Source organism: Callospermophilus lateralis, chromosome 2 (assembly GCF_048772815.1).
Source record: "Callospermophilus lateralis isolate mCalLat2 chromosome 2, mCalLat2.hap1, whole genome shotgun sequence".
In the NCBI taxonomy this organism is placed as follows: Eukaryota; Metazoa; Chordata; class Mammalia; order Rodentia; family Sciuridae; genus Callospermophilus; species Callospermophilus lateralis.
In genome coordinates this window covers 118,931,694-118,958,445 of record NC_135306.1, presented here as the reverse complement: position 1 = coordinate 118,958,445, position 26,752 = coordinate 118,931,694, and the positions used below count along the sequence as shown (strand labels likewise).

The following is a 26,752-nucleotide window of genomic DNA, read 5'->3' as shown; positions in this document are numbered from 1 at the left end:
GACTGTTAAAATTATGGTTTATCAGCATTCTAGAACTTATTTCTGTATTTTTCTTGACTACTGTATGCAGTCTAATGTTATTTCTGTTTAATCTTCGTTTCTTAACTGGGGTAGAGTCTATGCTGAGAATAGACATACAAGCTGCTTCAGTCAGAGTAAGTTCTCTCAACTGTAACTGGTAAATGCAGGGCTTGAAGGACCATAACCTCAGAAAATAAAATAATGTATTTTATGTTTACATTTCATAAGTGGAATCAGGTGTTACTCTAGTAAAATTTGGTTTTTCATAAATATTGCCATATAAATAATCATATGGTGCTTCCATGTGCACCTCTGATCTATCTTCAGCGTTGCGTGTATCTTTCTGTTCTTGCTCAAACCTGAAACCTAAAGAGAAATGACAAATGATTAGATGCTAAATATGATACGGTAGATTCATTTAATATGATACTATGGCCAGGTAAGATCTATTCCATATCCCTTTTCACCACTCAGAATAGCTATCACATATATATATACACACACACACAATTCTAGTTGTTGATGGACCTTTATTTTATTCATTTACTTATATGTAGTGCTGAGAATTGAATCCAGTGCCTCACACATGTGAGATAAGCACTCTACAACTGATCCACAACCCACCCAGAGTAGATACCTTTCTTTATATGTTGCTTAACTAAAATCATAAATTTCTGCCCCAAATTTCTGAATTCATCCTATTTTCACCACCCTATATTATTGTTCTGCAGGACCTGAGATTGAGTGAAGTTTGATCTAATAACTAGCTGTTTGATTTGGGGTAATTATTAAAGTTCTTTAAGTCTCAGTGTCATCTGAAAGTTGGGATATAACAACACTTACCTCATCCTAATAAAGAGGGAATTAAATGTGATGGTGTGTGTAAAGAAGTTTTCCTAGTGTTTGTCATTTAGTTCTCTGTAATTAACTATTAGCTAATAGTTCTTTATTCACAAATGAACAGATGCCTTTTTTCTTCTGCAGAGCTGAAGTTCCCATATCTGTTCTGGATTTGACCTGCTTCTTGAAGAGGTGGCACACATTCTTCTCTAATGCCAATATCTTCAATTCATCATCTTCACTGGCTTCAGTGATGCAAATCTCCACTATGAGAAATAATTTATTCTTGTTCTTGTGCTCCTTCTAACTACCATCCTGTATCTTTTCTTTCATGGTGATCTTTTATAACTCAGTAATTTATATTGTTTCTTTTTGTACCTTGCATTCCTTTATATTCTTTGATCTGCCAGTAAGAACCTACTAAGAGTTACACATTGGGATTTCTGTTGCAAAGAGAATAGACAACACTCTGCCCTCTAGTGAAGAAGGTTACCTAAACTGAGCTCTAGAAGACCATCAACGATTAATCCTCCAAAGTGAAAATTGCATCACGTGTTTGAGGTACAGGCATGAAAACAGTGAGGAGCAAGAGGGGGAGCATGTACAAGTGGAAGGCTAGGCCACAGTCAGAGGCAAGGCCATGATCAGTTTAGGCTTTTTTTTGTGGTAGAAGACAATGTAAGGCAGCAGAGTGTGGTCATGTTTAAAAGCATGAATTCTTAGCTAACCTGCTTCAATTAAAATCATGGCCCTCACACAAATTGTGTTTCCTCAAACAAATCATAGCACCTCCTTGTTTGCTTCTCTGTAAATGCAAATAATAGAACCTGTTTGGTTGGATTGTTTCGAAAACCAAATGAGTTACTTTTATAAAGCACTTTTAAGATGGCACTTCTACAATGCAATTGCTAAAGAAGAGTTTGTTAGCGAATAGAAGAGTTCCAGTTGTGCTGATTTAAATGTGTAAACTATCTGTTGTGCAGGGAATGGACTGGAGGAGCATCAATTTGGAGGCCACTGTAGAAGCCTGTGGGGGATGGTACCTTGGACCGTGTAGAGGCAACCAGTTGGAAATAAGTGAATAGGCTAAAGCTAATGATGACTCATATTTATGGTGTAGTATTTTGTGCCAAGGCACTATTCTAAACTCTTTACAAATATTAACTCTTGCTATCTCACAACTGTCAGCTAGGTACTTTTTTTAAATTCTGGTTTTACAGAATTTGACTATGTTAGAATTATTGGTATTTCTGGGATATTAGGATAGGAATTTAGGGATACAGAGAGAACACTGAGTCTCAAAAGAAAAACACCCATAAACAATGGAAATGCAAAACAACTCTGAGCAACCTGGCCTTTGTGTGCCTGTGTCCTTGCCTGCAGCTTGCTGATGGGCTGCTGAAAAGCAACAAAACCCCAAGATAACCACAAGGTGGAGAAAACACTCCTTTGAGAAGCATGTGCATTAAAGACTTTGGTGAATGACCCTAGCCTCCTTATAATAGTAAATTTTGCACACTCCAGTGTGGAAATTTAAAATGCTAAAGAAATGTGATTTAGAAAGTAGCATTATTAGAATAGCAAGGGCAATGTGCAGCCACAACAACAATGAGCAGAATTTCATAACCATGCCCTGACTCTACCTCTAGTTCAGTCCCGTCTGCTTTTCCACTATAAATGTTAAAACCCCAGAACAAGACAATGTGAGTCACTCTTAAGACTGCCTGCTCTCTGCTCTGAGAAGGTACTTTCACCTTTTGCTTTCTAATAAAGATCTTTGCTAAAACCTGTTTTGTCATTAAATTCTTTTCTGTGATAGTCAAGAATCTGGAAGGTCCAAGTAAAGATCTGCTCCACTTCCAGAGACCTCCTTAGACCCCTGTACCCCTGCAGAAGATAATCTACTTCAACATGCTGGTTATCACTTTTAGCTTCTCAATATTCTTGACCACTGGAAGAACAATAGTGGCATAGATCCTAAAAAGTGTTTTCAACATTTTGTGACATTTATTTTGCCAAATAAAGTTTGCCCATTAAAAATCATTGCTGAAGCTGGGAGCAGTGCTGCATGCCTATAATTCCAGCACCTCCGGAGGGTGAAGCAGGAAGATCACAAGTTCAAGGCCAGCCTTAGCAATTTAGCAAGGCCCTAATCAACTTAACAAGACCCCATCTCAAATTTTTTTTTTTTTGAGGGGCGGGGTACTGGGGATTGAACTCAGGGGCACTCAACCACTAAGCCACATCCCCAGCCCTATTTTGTATTTTATTTAGACAGAAGATCTCACTGACTTGCTTAACACGTTGCTTTTGCTGAGGCTGGCTTTGAACTTGAGATCTTCCTGCCTCAGCCTCCCGAGCCACTGGGATTACAGGTGTGTACCACCAAGCCTGGCTCAAAATTTTTTTAAAAAACATTTAAAAAGGGCTATTATTGCTGAAACCATGAGATACAACTTAAAAAGACACACACACACTTTATTCAATCCTAAACAAACTAGAAAATTTCATTCTATTCCCAAATAACAGTCTTACATATAAAGGTAAAAATGACTCCTCATATTCTTTTATATCTATATATTGTGTAGGTTACTGAAATTTTGGATATTTAGAAATGTTTACATATGTGAAATGTATAATTATAATTCATGACAATTTCCCAAAAGTATTGCTAAAAATCACCTACCTTTATAGTTAACTGAAGAGTTGCTTGTTGCAATTTCCTTCCAGTTTGCAATATACCTAAGCATGTTATATGGACATTAAATGAAATTGATTAGGAAGCAAAAAGTTAATTCATTAGTACATGCTTAGATTAATTATAACAATAGTCTCAATGTTAAATTCTTAGGACTTTCCTATATCTTAGTAGCTCACATGTACCTAAGGCAATCACCAAGACAAGGGGATGAAGGAGGTATAAAAATGGGGCCTACCATATGTCATAGTAGTATCCTTTTGCCTCCCCCGGCCCAGCTCCTGTCTCATTTTATCCTGTTTCATTCCTGCAAGATCATCAGTGAGTACCTACTAAGTTAGTAGCTAATAATTTCTAAATTTGAAGTATAGCAGAAAACCCTCAGAGGGAAAAGCCAATAGAAAACAATAGAAACATTCTCCTTAGTTTTGGATTGCCGGACCTGTTTCTGATATTTTAGAGGAAATTTAAACTATGTTATTTATGATTTAAACAATAGTGCTGTCTTTGCAGTATCCATAAAATATAAAAGGTAATATTCAAGTTGGGCAAATGCAGCTAACTCTTCAGCTCCCTAAACGGAGGCTGAAATAGTGAGACCATGGTAACCAGAGAAGAGATAAAATAGGAAGAACACATATGATGAGCTGTGAAGATGAGCAGAAGTTCTAAGGCAGATTTCCTGAGACTTATTTCATCTTAGGCCTTATATCCCCTTTTCTAAGCCTCCTTCCTTTCAAATGCACCCAGTCTTACCCATAAATCAGTAAGAAGTTAGCCAAAGCAAGTACTGAAAGGGAGATGGCAGAGAAAAAATGAGGAAGATTAGAATTGTCACATAACTAACAAAACACTCTGATGTTCCAAGTATTTAAATATTTGAATTATTTTTACTTCTGACTCCTAAAGTTTTTTGCTATAGAAAGGTATATATTGTCCAATAGTATTGAATTACTAATAAGATATAATAGCTGGCTCCTTCTTATTACTGCTTCCTTTTATTGCTCTACTAACTTTATTCTATGGCCTTATATGGGATACTGCTTGGCCACTTAAAACATTCTAGAAAACAACAGGTAGCATAAACCCCTTTTGGGATCTCTTAGTAGACAGTACTGCTTATACTTGGCAGAATGTACTGTTAATGGTTGCTCCTTGAATCCAAGAGTAAAAGTTGGCTCTGTCCTTCAAAATGATAATGTTGATAGTTATAATTTATATCTGAAGACATGCAGGGTTTTATCCCAGGAGAACATCCATTTGTCATAACAAATACTAGCACAAAAGTCTTTGAAAAGAAACTGGTTTTTTTTTACCAATAAATTTGTGTTCAAGGTGTATATGCATTTCTAATGATCTAACTGCAGAAAATTTTTTCCCTTGATTCCAGGGATTGAACCCAGGGGTGCATAACCACTGAGCCATATCTCCAGAAACACAAGAAGTTTGTAAATATGAGCATCATATGTGTGAGTAATGCACTGCACTATGATGGCTATGACATCGCAAAGTGATAGGAATTTTTGAGCTCCATTATAATCTTATGGGACCTCTATCCTATATGTGGTCATTGATCAAAATGTAGTTGCATGGCACACAACTATAGCTTTCTCATCAATATCTTTTTTCTTTTGCTTTCCTGTTTTTCTTTTTTTCTTTGTAATTATTTCCCTTCTGTATTCTTTTATCTTTCCTTTGGTCATTATTCTTCTCTATGCTTCCTCTGATCTTTTTCATGTTCCAGTGCTCCACACCTTGATTTTTTTCCTACCCCATTTTCTTATCTCCCTCTAACTTCTCCTACTTTCTTGCATTTCTTTATTGATAGTGTCTTTATTATACATTATTTACATTATTTATTGCAGGTAAGTATATATTGAACATTAACAGGTTTTTTGAGATGTAATTCATATGCCATACAATTCACCCATTTAAAGTGTGCAATTCATTGGCTTTTCACATATTCACAGAGTAGTGCATCCATCTGCATAATCAATTTACAAACATTATCTTTAACCCCCCAAAGAAACCTCACATTCCTTTTTTTGGTGGTTCTAGGGATTGAACCCAGGGCCTGTACATGCAAGGCAAGCACTCTACTAATTAAGCTATAGCCCCAGCCCAAGAAACCTCACATTCCTAACCACTTTCTCTCAACTCCCCAGTTCCCTACTCCTATGTAACCACTAGTATCTACTTTCTTCAAAAGTTTGCTTATTCTGGAAATGTCATATAAATGGAATTATTTAATGTCATGCAAATGTCATATAATTGGAATCCTTTGTGATTGGCTTCTTTCACTTAAAAGTTTCATCAATATTGTAGGATATATCAGTTCTTCATTTATTTTATTGTTAACAAAATAGTACATGATATGGATTTATCACATGTATCCATCAGGTGATGGACATTTGAGTTGTTTCCACTTTTTGGTTATTATAAAATAATGTTCCTATGAAACTTCATGTGCAGGTTTTTACATGGACGTATATTTTATTTCTCTTGGAATGAAATTGCTAGATCATGATAACAACTTTATGTTTAATCATCTGAGAAACTTCCAGATTGTTTACAAAGTGGGTGCAACACTGCATGTTTCCAGTATCAGCATATAAGTGTTCCAATTTTCTCACACTCTCACCAACACTTGTTATTATCTATAGTTTTACTTATTGTCATGCTAGTAGGTACGAAGTGATACTTCTGATTTGCATGTCCCTAGTGATCATATTAAATATTTCAAAAATTTTACTATACAAAATTCTAAAAATGTTTTTCAAAGAACATTTTACTGAAAAATTATACCTTATTAATATCTCACACAGAAAAAATAGGGAATATAGATTGACAATATAATTTTTATAATTAATTTCATGTTCTTAGCCTTGTTTCTAAACTGCAAAGTACAAACAAAACAGAATTATACTAAAGCATAAGAATGCGGTCTGTGAATAAAAACAAAACAAAAACCACTTAAGTCTAATTTCTTTAATTCTTGGATCATTCCTCATTTTTCCTGCTTTTCTTTAGAAAAATAATACTAATTTTTGGAAGATTATGTTTGTGACCCTAAGACTCACTATGGGAGTAGGAAATGTTAAAAAGAAAAAATAGGGCTGGGATTGTGGCTCAGTGGTACAGCACTCACCTAGCAAGTGCGAGGCCTTAGGTTCAATCCTCAGCACGAAAAAAATAAAATAAAATAAAAGTATTTAAAACAAAAAAATCTAAAAAAAAAAAAAAGTAAAAAAAGAAAAGAAAGAAAAAATATATGACTGCCTTTCTTTTCCAAGTATAGCATTATGTACTTACTCATCAAAGTTGAGTGTATTGGTCCACTTCAGTACTTCATCTACTTCCCATTCCATCACAGAATCTATCCCACCATCTTCAATACTTTTCATTAGACCTTTTGTTGCTGTTTGAATTAAGCTTACAGTGCCATAATGAGTAGCCCTAGCCATGAGGCTCCCTGTGTAGTACCTAAACAGAAGAAGTGAAGAGAAAGGTCAGTCATTGCAATAGGTCATAACAAGCAGATATGATTGTTATATATTGTTGTTACATATCAACATATATAAATTAAAACTGGGTATACATTAATATAGTTTTGATCCTATATACTCAGATGCATCTAAACTAAGATCTATATGATAGAATCTTTTGTGGGGGAAAAGAAGTAATTTCATTGACCACACTAAACCAAAGAGGCCTCACTTAAAAATCACCCAATAAGCTGCATTTTTTATGATACAGAGAAAAACTAAGTTGTTTAATCACTGAGTCATAGAATTATAGAGTAGAAAGGATGTTAGAGACCAGATAACTAGCTGGCTTGTGTTAACAGTGAGGTAATAAACCCTGGAGGAATTGAGTACCTTCTACAAAGCCATGAATCTAAAGGTAGGTAGAGGGAAATAAAGGGGAAAAAGGAAATGGAGAGGATGAAGATTATCTAGTGAAGACAAACAATATCTTCATGCCAGGTACTTTTCATATACTTTTTTATTTAATTCTCTCTCAAAAGACAGTCATTTGTGACAGTTATTATTTATTTATTTTACTTTTTGGATAAAGAAAGTGGGACTTGTATAAGTTAAAAGACTGTTCAAAATCATGAAGGTAGAAAATATGTAGAAAACCAGCATTTAAACTTGATTCTAAGTCCAGCCTCTTTTTGACACTAATTTGAGCACATGAATTAATATATCCACCAAACATAAGTATAAATTAGTCCTTAACAAGAATATAGAAATACAGTCATGCATTGCTTAACAACAAGAAATGTGACATTAGTCAATTTTGTCACATAAACATCACAGAGTGTACTTGCATAAACTTAAGCCACACCAAGACTATAAAGTATAGTATATTGTTTCTAGGCTATAAACCTGTACTACATGTTACTGTACCCACTACTGCAGGCAACTGAAATACAAAGGTGAGTATTTGTGGACCTAAACATAGAAAAGATACAGTAAAAATATGCTATAAACAATTTAAAATGGAGCTGGGGCTGGAGCTCAGTGGCAGAGCACTTGCGTAGCATATGTGAGGCACTGGGTTCAAGCCTCAGCACCACATAAAAATAAACAAATAAAATAAAGGTATTCTGTCCATCTACAAGTATAAAAATTTTTAAAGAGAATGAAAAGATTTAAAATGGTACATTTGTATAGGGCATGTACCATGAACAGAACTTGGTGAGTAAGTATATGCTGAGTGAATGTGAAGCCCTATAACCTTACTATACATAGATATTATAAACACAGTACACTTAGGCTATGCTGAATTTATTTTTAAATGTCTTTCTTTAATAATTAACCTTAGCCTACTGTAAATGTTTTACTCTATAAATTTTGAACACTTGGTTGTACTTTAGTCACTGTAATCCTATGACCCTTGCAATTGGGTTTCTCTTAACTTACACTGCAACTACAGGAGATGAAAAACTACTTTGGAGCCACTTTGGAGATCTTCTAATTGTCTGCACATTTTTTTTTAATTTAACAACTTTATTGAGGTATAACTGATGTACAATGAACCACATATTTAAATTACACAATTTACAGTTTTGACATGCATACAGCTTGGGAATGCATCACTACAATAAAAACTGAATCTATCCATCATCTCCTCCCCAAGTTTTCTTGTTGCCTTTTGTAATCTTTCCCTATTTCCTTCCTGCTCATTTCCAACAAACTATTTATTGATCTGCTTTGTAACTCTAGATTTGTTTCTAACACCTAGAATTTTATGTAAATGGAACCATGTAATATGTACTCTTTTTGTTGGCATCATTTTATTTACCATCATAATTTTGAGATTGATCCATGTGGTTATGTGTATCAATAGTCTGTTACTTTGTATTGCTGAGTGGTATTCACTCATGTGGATATAACATATTTGCTTATCCATTCACCTACTCATGAGCACTTGTACTGTTTCCAGTTGTGGGATTTTACAAATAAACCTGCTATGAACATTCACATTCAATCTTTTTGTGAACATTGTTATGATTTCTCTTGGGTAAATGCCTAGGAGTAGAATAGCTGTGTTGACTAACTTTTTTTTTTTAACTGCCAGACTGTTTTCCAATTAGCTGCACCAGTTTGCACATGCTTGCTCCGTATCCCTTGCCAAATACTGGTAGGGCAGACTATTTTATCCATTCTGGTGTGTATATGGTGGTAACTCATTATCATTTTAGTTTGCACTTCCCTCATGCCTAATGATGTTAGTCATTAAATGAGTTGCTAATTTGCTATCAATATATCTTCATCAGTGAAGTATTTGTTTAGTTTTTTTGTCCATATAAAATTAGATTGTCTTCTTATCAATACTTTTGAGAATTTAAAATATATTCTAGCCAGGCATGTTGGCACACACCTGAAATCCCAGTGGCTCAGAAGGCTGAGGTAGGAGGATCACGAGTTCAAAGCTAGCCTCAGCAATGGTGAGGCGCTAAGTAACTCAGTGAGACCCTGTCTCTAAATAAAATACAAAGTAGGGCTGGGGATAACTCAGTGGCCAAGTGCCCCTAGGTTCAATCCCTGGTACGAAAAAAAAAAAAAATCTAGATTCAAGAACTTTTTCAGAAATATATTTTGTAAAATGTTTCTATTATTTTTACCTCACATTTCTATTTTTGTAAGAGGTTGTTCAAAGAACAAAAGCTTTTAAATTTGAAGAATGCAGTTTAATATATATTTTTTAATTTTATAGTTCATGCCTCTGTGTCCTGTTTAAGAAATGTTTGCCAGAACTAAGGTCACTAAAATTTTCTCCTTGATTACTTGTAGATGTTATGGCTTTTGCTCTTATCTTTAGATCTGTGATCTCTTGAGTTAATTTTAGACATAACCTAGAGTCAAGTTTCACTTTTCTGCATCTCAATATCTAATTTGTCAAAAAAGCTATCTTTTCCCAATTAAATTCTCTGAGCACCTTTATTGAAAAATCAATTAATATATGTGTGGGTCCATTTCTTAAATCTATATTCTATTGATGTCTACTTTTATGCCAATACTGCAATGCCACCATTGTAATACCTTTAAAAGTCTCCAAATCAAGTAGTTTAAGTTTCCCAAATCTGTTATTTCCTAAAGTATCATATAGGTTTTTAGTAGGTCTATTTCATTTACTTACATATGCCTCATCCATTCTATTTTTCGAATTTTTCTTTTCTTTTCCAAATCTTGCCTTCTCTTCAGTTTAGAAAAGTGAAATTCGCTTTTCTTTTTGCCTTCCATCACTTCTTTTTCATCTGGTGTCCAAAACTATTGAGAAATGAAAATTGAGATATAAAGTATTGACATACTGATTGTGGATTTCTCTTGCTATAGATAAGAACTTTTTTGTCTTCATCAGGAATATACCAAGATAGAAACAGGAGAGAAGATAAACCTTTTCAAGGTATTTCCAATTAAGTCACTGGTGAGAAATACATAGAGCTTTCAGAAGCACATGCTATAGAAAAACAAAGTATTTATGGACTAAAGTACTTTGTATTTGGCAAGTTAATAAGTAGACATATTCTAAGAGTGTTTCTCAACTCACATGAACAGATCTGAACTACACTTAGTGCTGTTGGCTTTTGATGAATCTATCCCTCAATGATTAATCAACCCTCCAGGCACACTCAGGATACATACCTCTATTTTGTCCTAAGTCTCTATGGGTTCCTCTGAAAGAAACTTTCTCCTAACTAGTTGCCTACTTTCCCACATCCAATTCATCTCCCATGCCCAGTCACACTGTGTAACAGAATTTTCTACCACCCATAACACCATGTATTTGCCTTTATTAAAGTACTGAACATACTTGTTGCACTGAACTGAAATATCCTGTTTACTTAACTGTCTCCCCAATTAAAATGGCAAACTATTTGAGGAGAAGAATCATACCTTTTTACCACTGTATGCCTAATGCTTGCACGATTGACAGAAAGTCTGTTGAATGAATTCACACTTCATGTTTCATACTTGGTATATAAAAATATATATAATCTATATTCCAAATATATAATCTGAATTCCAGAGAATATCTAAAGATGGCCTAATAGTAATAGTAGCTGATTACTAGAAGTATAAGTAAATGTTAAGAAAAAGAGATAAATTGCTACTCTTAGAATTATTAGTCCTAGAACAGTTTAAGCAAATTTTATCAATTACTAGCAATTATTATTTTTTAAAATGTTCAAAGAGAAAACAGTATCTAAATGTATAAAATTTAAAATTACTAATATTTCTCTTTTCTTACTCTATCAGAAACAGGCCTCCAGCCATTGTTTTCTATACGACGATACCAGCCACTATGATCCTCTTCTTGAAGATGATCATTTTTATTATGCGATGTATGGTTTGCTGGAAGATTTGTATAATCTCTAGGGCTGTTAGCACACAAATCTTCAATATGTCTGTGAGTAAAAATTTTATAGTATATATCAGGTGGAAATTTAATCTGTAGATGGAAAAGTTCAAAGTATTATTGTAATGCAATTACAAACATGATTATCATTTTTAAAAATTACATCTTTTAAATTTTACAAAAATGTGCTTTAAAATTATTAAAGATTCATGTGTACTTACTCCACCTAATCTGAATCGTACATGAATGCCAGCAGCAGCATCTAGAAGTTCTGCCTATAAGAAAGTACATTACTCTTCAATGTTCTGTATATATCATCTTGCTGCTTCTCATTCTACTATTTTAAAATAGTTGCTGGATATTGATTACTTACAAAATAGATCAGGTGAAAAGAACTCAAATAATTAGTTTTAAATTAAATTTTTTTTTCAAGCTAAAGACATAATCTCTTACAGACCCAGTAACTAAAATAGCTTATATGTCAACTGAAAAAAAAATGGTACCAAACTATTTCCTTTCTATACTACATACAAATATAAAAGTCAAGCAACTTACTATTCATAAAAAATAAGTCATCATTAAGTCATATATGATTTACATATAAAATATTATTTTATAAATTCAGTAAAAGAAAGATGATTGGTCAACCCAAGTTCAACACCAGATGGTTTTTCCTAATTAGGTTTTGTTAAATCAAAAACCCAGGTTTAAAAATTGTAAGTATTACATATAATAGGTTTTCTACATTGTAGTGCTTTGTTCAACATCTCTAGCAATTAGAGAAATGTAATCAAAACTACTCTAAGATTTCATCTCACTGCAATCAGAATGGCAGCTATTAAGAATACAAACAACAATAAGTGTTGGTGAGGATGTGGGGGAAAAGGCACATTCATACATTGCTGGTAGGTCTGCAAATTGGTGCAGCCAATATGGAAAGCAGTATGGAGATTCCTTGGAAAACTGGGAATGGAACCACCTTTTGACCCAGCAATCCCACTCCTCCATCTATACACAAAGGACTTAAAAACAGCATACTACAGGGACACAGCCACATCAGTGTTCATAACAGCACAATTCACAATAGTTAAACTGTGGAACCAACTTAGATGCTCTTCAACAGAGGAATGGATAAAGAAAATGTGGTATATATAGGCAATGAAAAATTATTCAGCATTAAAAGAGAATAAAATCAGGGCATTTGCAGGTAAATAAATAGAGAATATAATGCTAAGCGAAATAAGCCAATTCTAAAAAAACAAATGCTGAATGTTTTCTCTGATATAAGAATGCTGACTCATAATAGTGATGGGGAGGGAGCATGGGAGGAATGAAGGAACTTTAGATAGGCAAATGGGAGGGAGGGTAAGGGAAAGGGCGTGGGGGTAGGAAAGACTGTGAAATGAGACGGACATCATTACCCTAAGTACATGTATGAAGACACGAATGGTGTGACTCTACTTTGTGTACAACCAGAGATATGAAAAATTGAGCTCTGTATGTGAATATGAATTACAATGCATTCTGCTGTCATATATAACAAATTGGAATAAATTTTAAAAAATTTAAAAAAAAAAGAAAAGCTAGTTCAGGAATAGAAATGCACTAGACCTTAAGAGATAGTGAAAGGAAGTTTGGAATGAAGTAAGAGCACAGGTAAGAGAAGCTGATAGGGGGGCTGGGGATATAGCTCAGTTGGTAGAGTGTTTGCCTCGCACACACAAGGCCCTGAGTTCAATCAATCCCCAGCATCACAAAAAAGAAAAGAAATAAAAGAGAAAGAGAGAGAGAGAGGCTGATGGGGATATGAATAAAGGGTCACAGAAAAGACAAAAGATGCATCACAGACAAAGTGTCTGTGTGATTTGGGTGAGCAGTGAAGGGAATTTTTGTGTTTCAAAAACAAAACTAACAATGAACTTTTTAAAAAAATATTTATTTTTTAATTGTAGTTGGACACTATACACTTATTTTATTTATTTATTTTTATGTGGTGCTGAGGATAGAACCCAGGGCCTCGCACATGCTAGGCGAGCACTCTACTGCTAAGCCACAATGCCAGCCCCACAGTGAACTTTTTAATGTACTCATTTCCATGTGACCAAGAAGCAATCAAGAATGCTGTTTCACATGTTTAAAAAAAAAAAAAAATGTGCTGTACTAGCTCTGAGTCATTATTCCTCTATCAGAGGGTAACGTCCCACCTAGCCCCAGCTTTCTCTGTGTGTTTGCCTCTTGTTTCTCAATCCCCTATTGCCCCTTGCTGGTCTTTCCTGAATTAACAACCAGGCTGAGAGATTGTGCTGTGGCAATATATGACTCTACCAATCAAATGAGAGCTGAGCAGCTATACCAATTTAAAAAACAATTGAATTAAGAGCAAGAAAAACTTTGGGGGTTAAAGAAAAGCATTACATGATGATAAAGTGGTCAATTCTCTAAGAAGACATAAAAATCCCTGATGTGTATAAACCTAACAGAGCATAAACTTATATGAGGCAAAACTTGATGGAACTACAAAGAAAAACAGAGGAATCCATTATTATAGCTGGAGATACCAATACTCCTCTACTAATAAATGACAGATTCAGTAGGCAGAAAATCAATAGGGTCACAGTTGACCGTGGCAGCACCATAATTGACTAAATCTACTTGATAACACTTCATCTAACAGCAGAATATACCTGAGAATATTCTTTTCAAGCTTATACAGAAGAAATACCAAGATAGACCATATCCGAGTCATGAAACATACCTTAATAAGTTTAAGATCAGCAATAGAAAGACAAGAGGAAAATACCAAACGCTGGGTATTATAAATTAAAAAAATATGTTCAATGAGAAGTCTACAATACAATAATAAAAACTAGAAAGTACTTAGAACTAAGTGAAAAAAGAACTTATCAAAATTTTCAAAATATAGCAAAAACAATGCTTAGAAGAAAATTTATAGCATTGAATTCATATGTTGAAAACAAGAAAGATCTAAAATCAATAATCTAATGTTCCACCTTAAAAAGCTAGAAAAAGGGACTGGGATTGTGGCTCAGTGGTAGAGCGCTTGACTAGCATGCATGAGGCACTGGGTTCAATTCTCGGCACCACATGCAAATAAATTAAAAAAAAATAAAGGTCCATCAACAACTGAAAAAAATATTTTTTAAAAAAAGCTAGGAAACAAACAAACAGTTACTTGGGAGGCTGGGGCAGGAGGACTGTCACAGCAATAGTAAAAGATAACAAAGTTAGAGAACTGATACTACCCAATATCACAAGACTTGCTATTAAGCAAAAGCAATCAAGACAATGTGATATTGGTGAGAAGATAAACAAATACATGAATGGAGCAGAAGAGAAAGCCCAGAAATAGACCTGCATAAGTACAGTCAACTGATTGTTGAAAAACAAAAAAAAAGTAACTCCTCAGAGAAAATATATCTTCAATAAATGGGTGGTGCAATTCACAATAGCTAAATTATGGAACCAACCTAGATGCCCTTCAGTAGATGGATAGGGAAACTTTGGTATACATACACAAATAGAACATTACTCAGCATTAAAGAGAATAAAATCATGTCATTTGCAGGTAAATGGATGAAATTGGAGACTATAATGCTAAGTGAAACAAGCCAATTTCCCCCAAACAAAGGCTGAATGTTTTCTTTGATATGAGGATGCTGACTCATAATGGCCTTGTGGGGGAGATATGGGAGGAATGCAGAAAATTTAGATAGGGCAAAGGAGAGGGAGGGGAAAGGAAGGGGCAAAGGGGTAGGAATGATGGTGGAATGAGTTAGACATCATTACCCTAATACATGTATGAAAACTCAAATGGTGTGAAAATACTTTGTGTACAATCAGTGACTTGAGAAATTGTGCTCTATATATGTAATATGAAATGAATTGCATTCTGCCATCATGTATAACAAATTAGAATAAATCAATAATTTAATTTTAAGAAGTGGTAATGCAACTGGAGGAATAAAGGAATATGATACAAATCTTATAAAATATTAAGAAGAAATCTAAATGAATTGAGTTGGGTGACAATTTTTTTTTAAGATACAACACCAAAGTTATGACATGTGGAAGAAAATATTATAGATGAACCTTAGTAAAATTTAAAATTAAGTTCTACTCTGAAGATTACAAATAGTATGAAAAGACGACCCATAGACTAGGGAAAAAAATATTTTCAAAACATATACCTAATAAAGGACTGGTATTGAAAACATGTGAAGAACTCTAAAAATTCCAAAATGAGAAAATGAAAAACTTGATTTAAAAATGGGCAAAAAGATATCTATAAAGATATCTTACCAATAGTGATATACAGTAAGCATATGAAAAGATGCTCAACCATATATGTTATCAGGTATGTTAGTCAGGTTTTCATCATTGTGTCCAAAATACCTAACAACAACGATTTGGAGAAGGAAAGGTTTATTTTGGCTTCTGGTATCAGAGGTTCAGTCCATGGTGGGTTAAATCTATTTCTTTTGGCTCAAGAATAGGCAGAATATGATGGAGAAAAGGCAAAGAGAAGAGCACTCCATTCATAACAGTCAAGAAGCAGAGACAGGGGGCTGAAGGAAGGGGCTGGAGGGAAGATCAACTCTTCCAGGGCATGCCCCAAGTGATCATCCAACTCCTCCAGTATGCCTTACCTACCTAAATTAACACACAGATAATTTCATCAATGTAATTGAAAAATTGACTTAATTCACATCAATACATTATGCCCAACTAAAGAATACATTACATCTAGATAAAAATTTACAAAAATAGACATGAAAAGATTGAAATCACAATGCAATTAAGATAAATATTAGTAATAAAGAGATAACTTGGTAATTCCTCAATTTTAAAAGTACAATTCTAGCTGAGTGTGATAGTGCATGCTTGTAATCCTAGAGGCTTGCGAGCTAAAGCAGGAGGATCTCAAGTTCAAAGCTGGTTTTAGCAACTTAGCAAGGCCCTAAGCAACTTAGCAAGATCCTGTCTCAAAATAAAAAATAAAGAGGGCTGGGGGATGTGGCTTAGTGGTTAAGTGCCTCTAGTACCAAGAGAGAAAAAAAGTATAATTCTAAATAACTTTAGAAATTCAAGTAGAAATTTTAAAGTATGTAAGCTGCAGCTAAAAGCATGCTTAAGTTAAAATTTATGGGCTCAACTACAAAATACAGTGGGAAATTGTAAGTTCAGCATTCAGTTCAAAAAAGTTAGAAAAGTAACAGTTAATATAAATCAAAGAAATTATAAAGAAGGAAATAAGAAACAGCAGGACATGATGAACTAGAAAACGATGAAGTCAGAAAGGCATGAACAATAGAAAGGAAAAATAAAGCTGAAATTTGGTTCTTTGAAAAGACTAATAAAAGTGAAATTGGTCAAAAAAGAAAAGACAAATTATCAGGAATAAAATTTTAAAAAACTATCATAGATTCTAAAATATTAGAAAGATCATAAGAGAATATTATGAGCAATTTTAATTTCAACCTTAATAAATTTGAAAATTTAGGTTAAATGGACAACTTCCTAGGAGAATACAACCTATCAAAGCTAGCAGAAGAATAAATACAAAATAAGAATACACCTTTAACTATATATTGGATTTATAATTTAAAATCTCACAAAGGAAACTTCTGGCACAGATGGCTTCACTGGTAAGTACTTATCCTCTTTTAAGAAAAAAATAACATTTAATGTGAAAACTAAATCTAGAAAATAAGTGGAGAAGGCACATTTTCCTATCTGTTTTAGGAGGCCAGCTAAGGTTTGTTTGTTTGTTTGTTTTTTAATTTTTTTTATTTGATCTTTTTAGTTATACATGACAGTAGAATGTATTTTGACATCATACATACATGGAGTGTAAGTTCCCATACTTGTGGCTGAACAAGTTAAAATGTGGAGTTATACCATTCGTGTATTCATATGTGAACATAGGAAAGTTATGTCCAATTCATTCTACTGTCTTTTCTCTATTCCCATTCACCTTCCCTTCCCTTCATTCCCCTTTGTCTATCCCAGTGAACTCCTATCCCCACCTCCCACTTATTGTGAGTTAGCATATGCATATCAGAGAGAATATTCGGAGGCCAGCTAAGTTTGATACAAAAATCTTGACAAAAACAGTACAAAAAAGTAAATTACATGTTCTACATGAACATACATGTAAAAATTTCAACAAAATATTAGCCAACTGTATATATTTGGTGATACTTAAAAAGACATGACCAAAATGTGTGTATTCTAGGAAACTTAACAAAAGAAACAGAAGAAAAATAATACACCAATTAAAGCAGAAAAATGTCTCTAAAAACTTAATCATTCTTGGATTAAAAAAAAATGATTGTAGCTTAACAAAGAAGAAAACTTTCTTAATCACATAAAAGGTTTCTACAAAACAACTCAGTAGCACAATTCCTATTTAATGATAAAATACTGAAGATGAGACAAAGGTCATCATTTCTATCAATCATTATTTAAGGTTCTACTCAATGCAGAAAGAAAAATAAGTGATGCATAATGTTAAGAAAGGGGAAAATATCTGAACATGATATTTTTTCTATAGAAACTCCAAAATAATTCATGTTCCAATTATTACAATTAATAAATGAGGATTATAGAATTACTGGAAACAAAGCTAATATATAAGAATTGATTATCTTTATATATATATTTTTTAAATTCATTTTTAATATTTATTTTTTAGTTTTCGGCGGACACAACATCTTTGTTTGTATGTGGTGCTGAGGATCAAACCCAGGCCGCACGCATGCCAGGCGAGCGCGCTACTGCTTGAGCCACATCCCCAGCCCATCTTTCTATATATTAATTAAAAATTTTGTAATTACCATTTATAGGAGCAAAGAATAAGGTATAAGTCTAATAAAAGATGTGTAAAACCTCTATACAGAAAACTATAAAACATTATTGATAGAAAAATACATAAAAAATAAATAATGTGGCCAAATGGATTTTCCAGAAGTGCTGATATGAAGTTTGGGTGTCACAGGTTTACTGTGAGTCAACAAACAATCTATGAAATGAGAAGAATGATGAACTGGACAAAGGAAGAATTTGAACTACAATGCAAGCCCCACAAAACCTGGGCTAATCATGCAGGGAGCTCTAAAATGAATTTTGTCCACATCACAAAGACCTTTAATACCCTTCTGCCCACCTACCACACTCTGCTTGGTCCCTGGATGTGGGTTGCCCTGGAAAGAGTTGACTTAACATGAAAGCAGTTCTCTGCAGAAAATGGAGAAACTGAAGATGGTCACAGCCAGCAGGAGGCTGTCTGCTGTCTATAATACCCAAAACCCAGTAGTAAATCCATCTGTGAAGACAGATTTGAGCAGCCCATCTCACATTTCCCATAAAAGTTTATGGATTAAAGCTCTCAATATTGTCATGATGTCAGTTTTCCTCGAATTGATCTAAATATTCAACACAATACCAATTAAAATCTCAATAGGTGTTTAACAGCCTTTACTGTGGTAAAATATAACATAAATGTACCATTAGTGACATTTAGTTGTTTCATAATGTTATATAGCCACTATTGACTTGCAGAATATTTTCTTCACTCCAAAAGGAAACCCTATATCCATTAATCAGTTGTTTCCCCATTCTTCCTTGTTTACAGGCCCTGGCAACCACTAGTTTTTCTCTTTATTAATATTCTCTATTTTATCAGACATCTCCATGTATCATTTTCCTTTGCCTACTCCTTCCCAACTTTTGAGTCTTCCTGTTCTTGCTTTGTCTGCTATCCCTTAGTTGCAGGTAGTATATGACTAAATACTAAATCTGGGACTGTGTGAAAATGCTGAAACAAAGGCAAGACTCTTGCAGGTCCCTTGGGAACTGCCAGGTAGATAATAAATCACAACTACAGTTTTTGTGAACCATCTCTGTATTTTGAATCCTGGTTTTCTTAAGCCACCCAGAAATTTGGGCCTTTTGTTTTCCTGGCTGCTGCCAAGTTGGAGAATGGGAACCTTAGATGGGTAAGCAAAAAACACCTCAATGTTTGTTTTGTTTTTAGTACTAAGGATTGAATCCAGGGGTTCTTTACCCTTTATCTCTGAGCTACATCCCCAGTGCTTTTTTTTCACTTTTTGTTTTTGAGACAGGGTGCTCCTTAAGTTGTGAAGGCTGTCCCCAACCTTGTGATCCTTCTGCCTCAGCCTCCCAAATATCCGGGATTACAGACATGTGCCATTGCTCAGCCTGGAATGCTTTCTTAACAAGATTTGGTGACCTTTACTTTCATTAGAAAAGGCCCCCTTTAAGTTTTTAAATTATTTGATTTCAGAGTTCTGAAATCTAATTCAATCCTCAGCACCACATAAAAATAAATAAATAAAATAAAGGTACTGTGTCCAACTACAACTAAAAAATATTTAAATTTAGATTTCAGAGTTCTGATAAGGTTGATTCTGACAGTTGCTCTTAGAGTCCCTATTTCATCGTTGTCACTAATAGACTAGAGTAGGAGGCTGGAGATTGATAAATTAAAAAGTTTACATGAAAATATAAGACATCTAAGAATAATCTGGAGAAGTCTTCTCAAAGAAGAATTATAAGATTGGAGAACTCTATCATAGAATAGACTTGTTATAAAGCTATTGTAGTTAAGACCAGAATAGAAAAATAGAACAATGGAACAGAGTAGAAAACTCAGGAATAAATAAATACATAAACTACCTCTTGATTTATTATAAAAGTGGCATTGTAAAAAGTCAAAGTTTTACTAATTCTGCCCCTCTCTCCTAACTTTATTGTGTACACATAAAATTTACCATCTTGCCCATTTTACGTGTGATATTAAATACATTCATAATGTTGTACAACCATCACTGTCATCATCTTCATAATTCTTTTCATCTTGAAACAACGTTGAATGAATAAATGCATACCCCAAAGCATACTATGAAATTCTATTCATATGTAGTTCAAAAATGGGAAACTAAAGTGATGTTAGATTAGTGTTCACTTTTTAGAAGGAAGCGTTGGCAGTAATTTACAGGGCATCTGAAGGAGGTAATTTGGAGTATGAAAATATTGATCTGGGTGATGATTCATTTAACTATATACTTTATGAAGTTTCTACATGTACATAATATTTCAATAAAAAGGTTTAATAAAACAAGTATGCACAAACTGAATTGATAAAGTATTCATATATTTTAAGGAAAAAGATAAGGTGTTATAATAAATAAATAATGTCCTTACCTCTTTAGGATTAATATATTTTACTATCTGATGTGGTTCTCCTTGTCTTCTTAAATTAATCAGACTTTTAAAGTGTTGAAATACAGCAACATTCTAAAGGTTCAAACATAAGATTTTGTAATTTGCTGTTTGCCTAATTAGGGCAAAAATTAAAACTATAAATACAGATTTTATGAACTTAAGTTGGATTTTTGGAAATATTATCCACTCAGGGTTAGCTTTGATAAGCCAGGTAATGTTGGCATTATTCTCATAAAGAGCTTTACCCTTAAATTTACAATTGCATCACCATGAGCTGTAAATAAAATAGCCAAAACTTTGGTTAGTCACCTCTGTTTACTCTTCAGAGTAATCTAAGAGAAAAACAAAATGTAGTTGACTGGTTAAGAAAACTGAATACAGCATAATATTATCTGTATTCAACTCTTATACTTACTAAGACAAGGACCCAGGACAAGCTGCTTAACATCTACTGTGCTCAGTTTCTTCATGTATACAATGGGAATGAAAGTGATTATTTCACAAAGCAATGATGATGAATAAATGTGTTAATATTATAAAGCACCTAGAATAGTTCCTGGCACAGGAAAGAGCCCAGTAAACATTAAGTTATTAACACTACAGAATCCCCCTTACTCCCAAAGTAATTCCCCTGTTTTACAAAACCATCTGCTTTTCCCATTTGTGCAAATTTACTCAATCAACCCCATGTAATTCTTCTATCTTGGAAAACTATTTCTTGGTTAATCCTCCCCTCATATCTTGTCCACCTGAAAACCCCTTAGCAATTCTTGGTAAACTCCCAGCCTCCCCTATTTGTTTATGTTAAGTTACATAAAATAAATTCAAAGTGAAGTAATACATAGTATCAACATAACAGTATGAAGCCCTATTGCAATTGTTTATGGACAATGGAGAAGCCCATGTCCAAACAATTAGTATTCTTTCTGAAAGGAATACATAGGTCCACCAAGTAAAATGACAAAATGGGTAAACAAGAAAATTTAATTATGGCTCAAAATCTGACTAGTATCTTATAAATATGTAGATTACTATATTATAGCTATCTATTAATGCATAACTTAATATAAGCAGAATTGCTAATGACCTACTGCCTTCAGAAATAAAGGTTTGGATCAATTCCCAGATAAGGAGCCACAACCAGCTCAGGCACTTCCTAAAGAAAAGGAAATATGGGGGCTGGGGTTTTGGCTCAGTGGTAGAGTGCTCACCCAGCATGTGCGAGGCCCTGGGTTTGATCCTCAGCACCACATAAAAATAAATAAAATAAAGGTATTGTGTCTAACTACAACTAAAAATTAAATATTTTTAAAAAGAAAAGGAAATATGGAGTGGTGATCAGAAGAATAAAGTTAAAAATATCATAATCACTTTCAGAAACTAGTATTTATCAGCATTGCCTTTTTATATTTATATATAAATATTAACCAATTTTTTTTCTTTCTTTTCTCTCTTGCCCATCTCCTTACAACTGAATGTAAGGTATGCTAATGATGGTATGGTTATCAGAATAATGCTCACCCCAAAGATGCTCAATCCTAATCCCAGGAATCTGAATGTAAGTTATATGAAAAGGAGCAATTAATATTGCATTAGCGCCTGGCTTGGTGGCACATGCCTGTAATCTCAGAGGCTAGAGAAGTTGAGACAGGAGTATCACAGGTTCAAGGCCAGGCTCAGAAACTAAGTGAGACCCTGTCTATTAAAAAAAATTGAAGATGACTATAATGTGGGAAGATTAGACTGATAGGCAGACCTTAATCATAAGGGTCTGTGTAAGTGAAAGCAGGGAGGAAGAAGAGTCAGTGTCAGAGTGATGTGAAAAAAAATTGACAAAGTCATTGCTGGATTTGAAGATGGAGGTGGAACATGTGCTAAGATGTAAGAACCATTAGAAGCGGTAAAGGGCAAAAAACCAATTTCTTCCTTAGAGCCTCCAGAAAGCAGACAGTCTTAATGACATGTTGATTTTAGCCCAGTTAAAATCTTCAGACTTTTTACCTCCAGAAATGTAAGGAAAAAATTTTCCCCTTTTTATTGGTGCAATGTAGTTGAGATAATGATGGGATTTGTTATTACATATTTGTACATGTATACAATATAACAATATAATTTGGCCAATATCACTCCTTCCCTCCCTCGCCACCTCCCATCCCTTGATCCCTTTTCCTCTACTGCTATCCCTTGGATTTTCATGAGATTCGTCCCCACCTTTTCCTTTTTCCTCTTTTTCCTCTCTAGCCTCCACATATAAAACATATGACCCTTGAACTTCTGAATTTGACTTATTTCACTCAACATAATGGTCTCTAGTTCCATCCATCTTCATGCAAATGACAATTTCATTTTTCTTTGTGGCTGAATAAAACTCCATTGTACATATATAGGAAACATTTTCTTTTTCCATTCATCCACCTATGAACACCTAGGTATTGTGAATTGTGTGACTATAAACATGGGTATGCATGTATCACTATAGTGTGCTGACTTTTAATTCTTCAGGATAAATATTGAGACTGGTATATATAGCTGGTCATATGGTGGTTCCATGCCTAGTCTTTTGAGGAACCTCCATACTGATTTCTATAGTGGTTGTATTAATTTACGATCCCACCAGCAGTGTAAAAGTATTCCTTTTCTGCACATCCTCTCCAGCATTTATTAGTGTTTATATTTTTGATGACTGCCATTCTGACTGGAGTACGATGAAACCTCAGTGTAGTTTTGATTTGCATTTCCTAATTGCTAAGGATGCTAAACATTTTTTCATATATTTGTTGGCTGTGTATATTTCTTCTTTTGAGAAGTGTCTGTTTAATTCATTTTCTTGTTTGTTAATTGGGGGGATGGTTGGTGTAAAGTTTGAGTTCTATTAATCCTCTGTCAGAAGAATAGGTAGCAATGATTTTCTCCCATTCTTTAGGTGCTGGGAGCCATCAGCCAAGTAGGTATGACAAATTCCTTGCCAGCTTACTCCCATGCTGTCTAGTGGAAGGACTTCTGAAAGGTGACCTTGCTCAAGGACCAGGGCAGGATCCGTGTTTAGGGTGTTCCCCCTTTAGAATAGGGCGGTTTAGCATAATAGGAGATTAGGGTGTTCCCCCTTTAGAATAGGGCAGTTTAGCATAATAGGAGATTAGGGTGTTCCCCCTTTAGAATAGGGCGTATCCTGCTGCTGAGTTCCTCTTGAGTGCTTAGGGTCAGACAGTATATTTTGGGAGACAGAAGCCCATGCGTGTGGATTTGGGCAGAGAACGTGGATTCCCCCAGAGCGTGTTTGTAGACGGCCCGTGTGAGTTCGAGAATAAAGAATTGCTGTTTGAATCTACAAGCTGTGTGGAGACTCGTGATTTGTGCCCAGCCAGAGACTGCGGCATTTAGGTTCTCTCTTCACATGTTTGCTTTGCTGTGCAGAAACTTTTTAATTTGATATCATTCCATTTTTTAATTTCTGGCATTATTTCCTGAGATTTAGGAGAGCTTTGTTTTTTAAAGCACTAGGTTTGTGACAATTTTTGCAGCAGTAATAAGAAATTAATATGTCTTTAACCTTACATCTAGTATTGAATTTATAAGATACCATAAGAAGAGTATGCTCAGCAAAAACAGGAAGAAAAATGATCCAAAGATGGATAAAGTTTCTTTTGGGAAGGGGGTGAATATGTTTTGGCTTATGTGAGGGTTGCCTCATGTTATGAATTAAATTATAAAATTTAATCATTTTAATGTTGATTTTACTTAGAAGTTACAAATGGCCAATAAACACATGAAAAATACTCGGCATCACTCGGCATCAGGAAAGGCAAATCAAAACCACACTGGGAGGCTGTGGCTCAGTAGTGGAGTACTAGCATCACATGTGTGAGGCACTAGGTTCAAATTCTTAGCACAACACATAAAAATAAATAAAGATTTTTAATACAACACTGAGATTCTACTTAACATCAACTAAAATGGCTATTATAAAAATAAAACAGAATAATAAACAGAAAATAAAAAGTATTGGCAAGGATGTATGTGGAGAGCAGTGACAGTGATTGGGAGACGAGTGTCTGAGACTGGTGTCTCTGATGACTTCATGGCGGTGGCATGCTTGGTACCTGGGAAAGTTTCTGTGCAAAGATGCAGGATGCCCTTCATGAGGAGGCTCTGTGCTAGAGTCTGATTAGCCTCAGCCTTGCTCTCAGGCACTCAGCTCCTTGGAATGAAGAAATTCCCTCTCTAAGACAACCACAATGTTTCACCAGCTCCCTGCTGCTGAACCTGCCTATATAATAGTAACTTTTAATAATGGACTTTCTTGAGAGCTATATATGCTCCTAACATTGCACATTGCAACTGTAGAATGTAACTGAGGAATAACCTGCATTATGTTGCTAACTCTGTAACTTTCATGAATACAAAGAATAATGCTTACATAGTCTTTAATTTTATTAATGAGACATATATAATAAAGATTGCTGGTGTAATTCTTCAGACCTGCTTCTCCATCAGAGAACAGCGTTCTACCCAATCCCAGCTATTTATTTCACAATCTGAGTTCATGAGTCTCATTTCTTCCAATCTCCCATTGCCCTTAGCCAAAAACTGCTAGTTTAACTGTGCTGGTTACAGCAGATGTACAGAAATTAGAAACTTTGTGCATTACTGATAGAAATGTAAAATAGTACAGCAACTATGAAAAGCAGTTTGGTGGTTCCCTCACAAAGTTTAACATAGTATTTTAATCTGATACAGCAATTTGAATTTTAGATACATACCCAAAAGGATTTTTTAAAAAAAATAATGCAGAGGGGTAGGAGGAGGCATGGAGTTAGAAATGATGGTGAAATGTGATGGACATCATTATCCAAAGTACATGTATGAAGACACGAATTGGTGTGAATAAACTTTGTATACAACCAGAGATATGAAAATTTGTGCTCTATATGTGTAATATGAATTATAATGCATTACACTGTCATATATAAATAAAAGAAATTAATTTTAAAAATCCATATAATTGTACCTTGATATCATTGAAATTTGGAAACAATATAGCAACTAACAGGGTGTCCTTTGAAATGAAAAAAAAAAAAAGGTTTATTGTGAAGATCAGCCTTGAAATGAATCAATAAGACCAATACTTCATCATTACTACAGTAAAAATATTATACTAAAATTTTTGTCGTAAATATGAAGAAACAGAATTTATAGCTAAATGGATTTCATCACATTGACAACATTTTCCTCCTTTGTACTTTTTGGCTCTTACAAATAAAATTTCCTTGAGCAATAAAAAAAAGTGCTCAAACAGATACTTGAATATGAATTTTCATAGCAGCATCATTCACAGTAGCTCAAAACTAGAAACAGCCCAAAAGGCCATTAACAGATGAATGGATAAACAAAACATGCTATTCGCACACACAGCAATTTTATTCAGCCTTAAAGACAAATGAAATTCTGATACATGCTATAAATTGGATGAACCCTGAAAACTTAATGAAATAAACCAAACACATAAAACCCCAAACTTACCTATATGAGATACCTAAAATAGGAAATTAATAAAGACAAAGTAGAATAGAGGTTACCCAGGCAGGTCTGGAGAGTAAGACAGTGTTAGTAAGACAGTATTATTTAATGGTGTAAGAAGTTCTGTTTGGGATGGTAAAAAAGTACTGAAAATGGAAGGTGAGGATGGGTGTACAACACCATCAATACATTTTCTATGCCTAAAATGGCTAAAATTGTAAATTTTATGATATATATTCTTTAGCAAAATAAAAATAAGCACTACTTAAAATAAGAATAAAAATGTGTTCCTAATGTTTCAAACCAAAATATAAGTGAATTATATAACAACAGAACAAAGAAAGAGGAAGGGCACAACTTGTTGAGATTTTTATATTAACTGGAAAGTACTAATTTATGGCAGACACTAAGTAATCAAGGGCAAATAGTAGGGAAACACACTAAAAGAATATGTAACTATTTTAAAGATCTATTAAGGTATAGCAAACTAGTGGTGGTGTTAAACAACCATCGTTTAATTACACTCACAATATGGGCCAT

At 34.2% G+C, this 26,752-nt stretch overlaps 1 protein-coding gene across 1 annotated transcript; it reads right to left on the bottom strand.

Annotated features, from left to right (window-relative positions):
• Positions 1-235: 235 nt before the first annotated feature.
• C2H11orf65 (chromosome 2 C11orf65 homolog) lies at positions 236-26,752 on the bottom strand. The gene is made up of 8 exons (XM_077108278.1): positions 26,741-26,752; positions 20,675-20,767; positions 11,650-11,703; positions 11,321-11,521; positions 10,208-10,338; positions 6,872-7,042; positions 3,548-3,603; positions 236-387 (listed from the first exon to the last, which is right to left on the bottom strand). The coding sequence occupies exons 1-8, from the start codon at positions 26,750-26,752 to the stop codon at positions 236-238; spliced, it is 870 nt and encodes a 289-aa protein (XP_076964393.1).

What these genes read in the sequence shown, in the direction of transcription:
- C2H11orf65 (XM_077108278.1), bottom strand. An exon ending in AATATATTAATCCTAAAGAG is followed by an intron (nt 11,704 to 20,674) that starts GTAAGGACATTA and finishes ACTTTCTTATAG; the next exon opens with GCAGAACTTCTAGATGCTGC. An exon ending in GGAGGCCTGTTTCTGATAGA is followed by an intron (nt 10,339 to 11,320) that starts GTAAGAAAAGAG and finishes ATTTCTCAATAG; the next exon opens with TTTTGGACACCAGATGAAAA.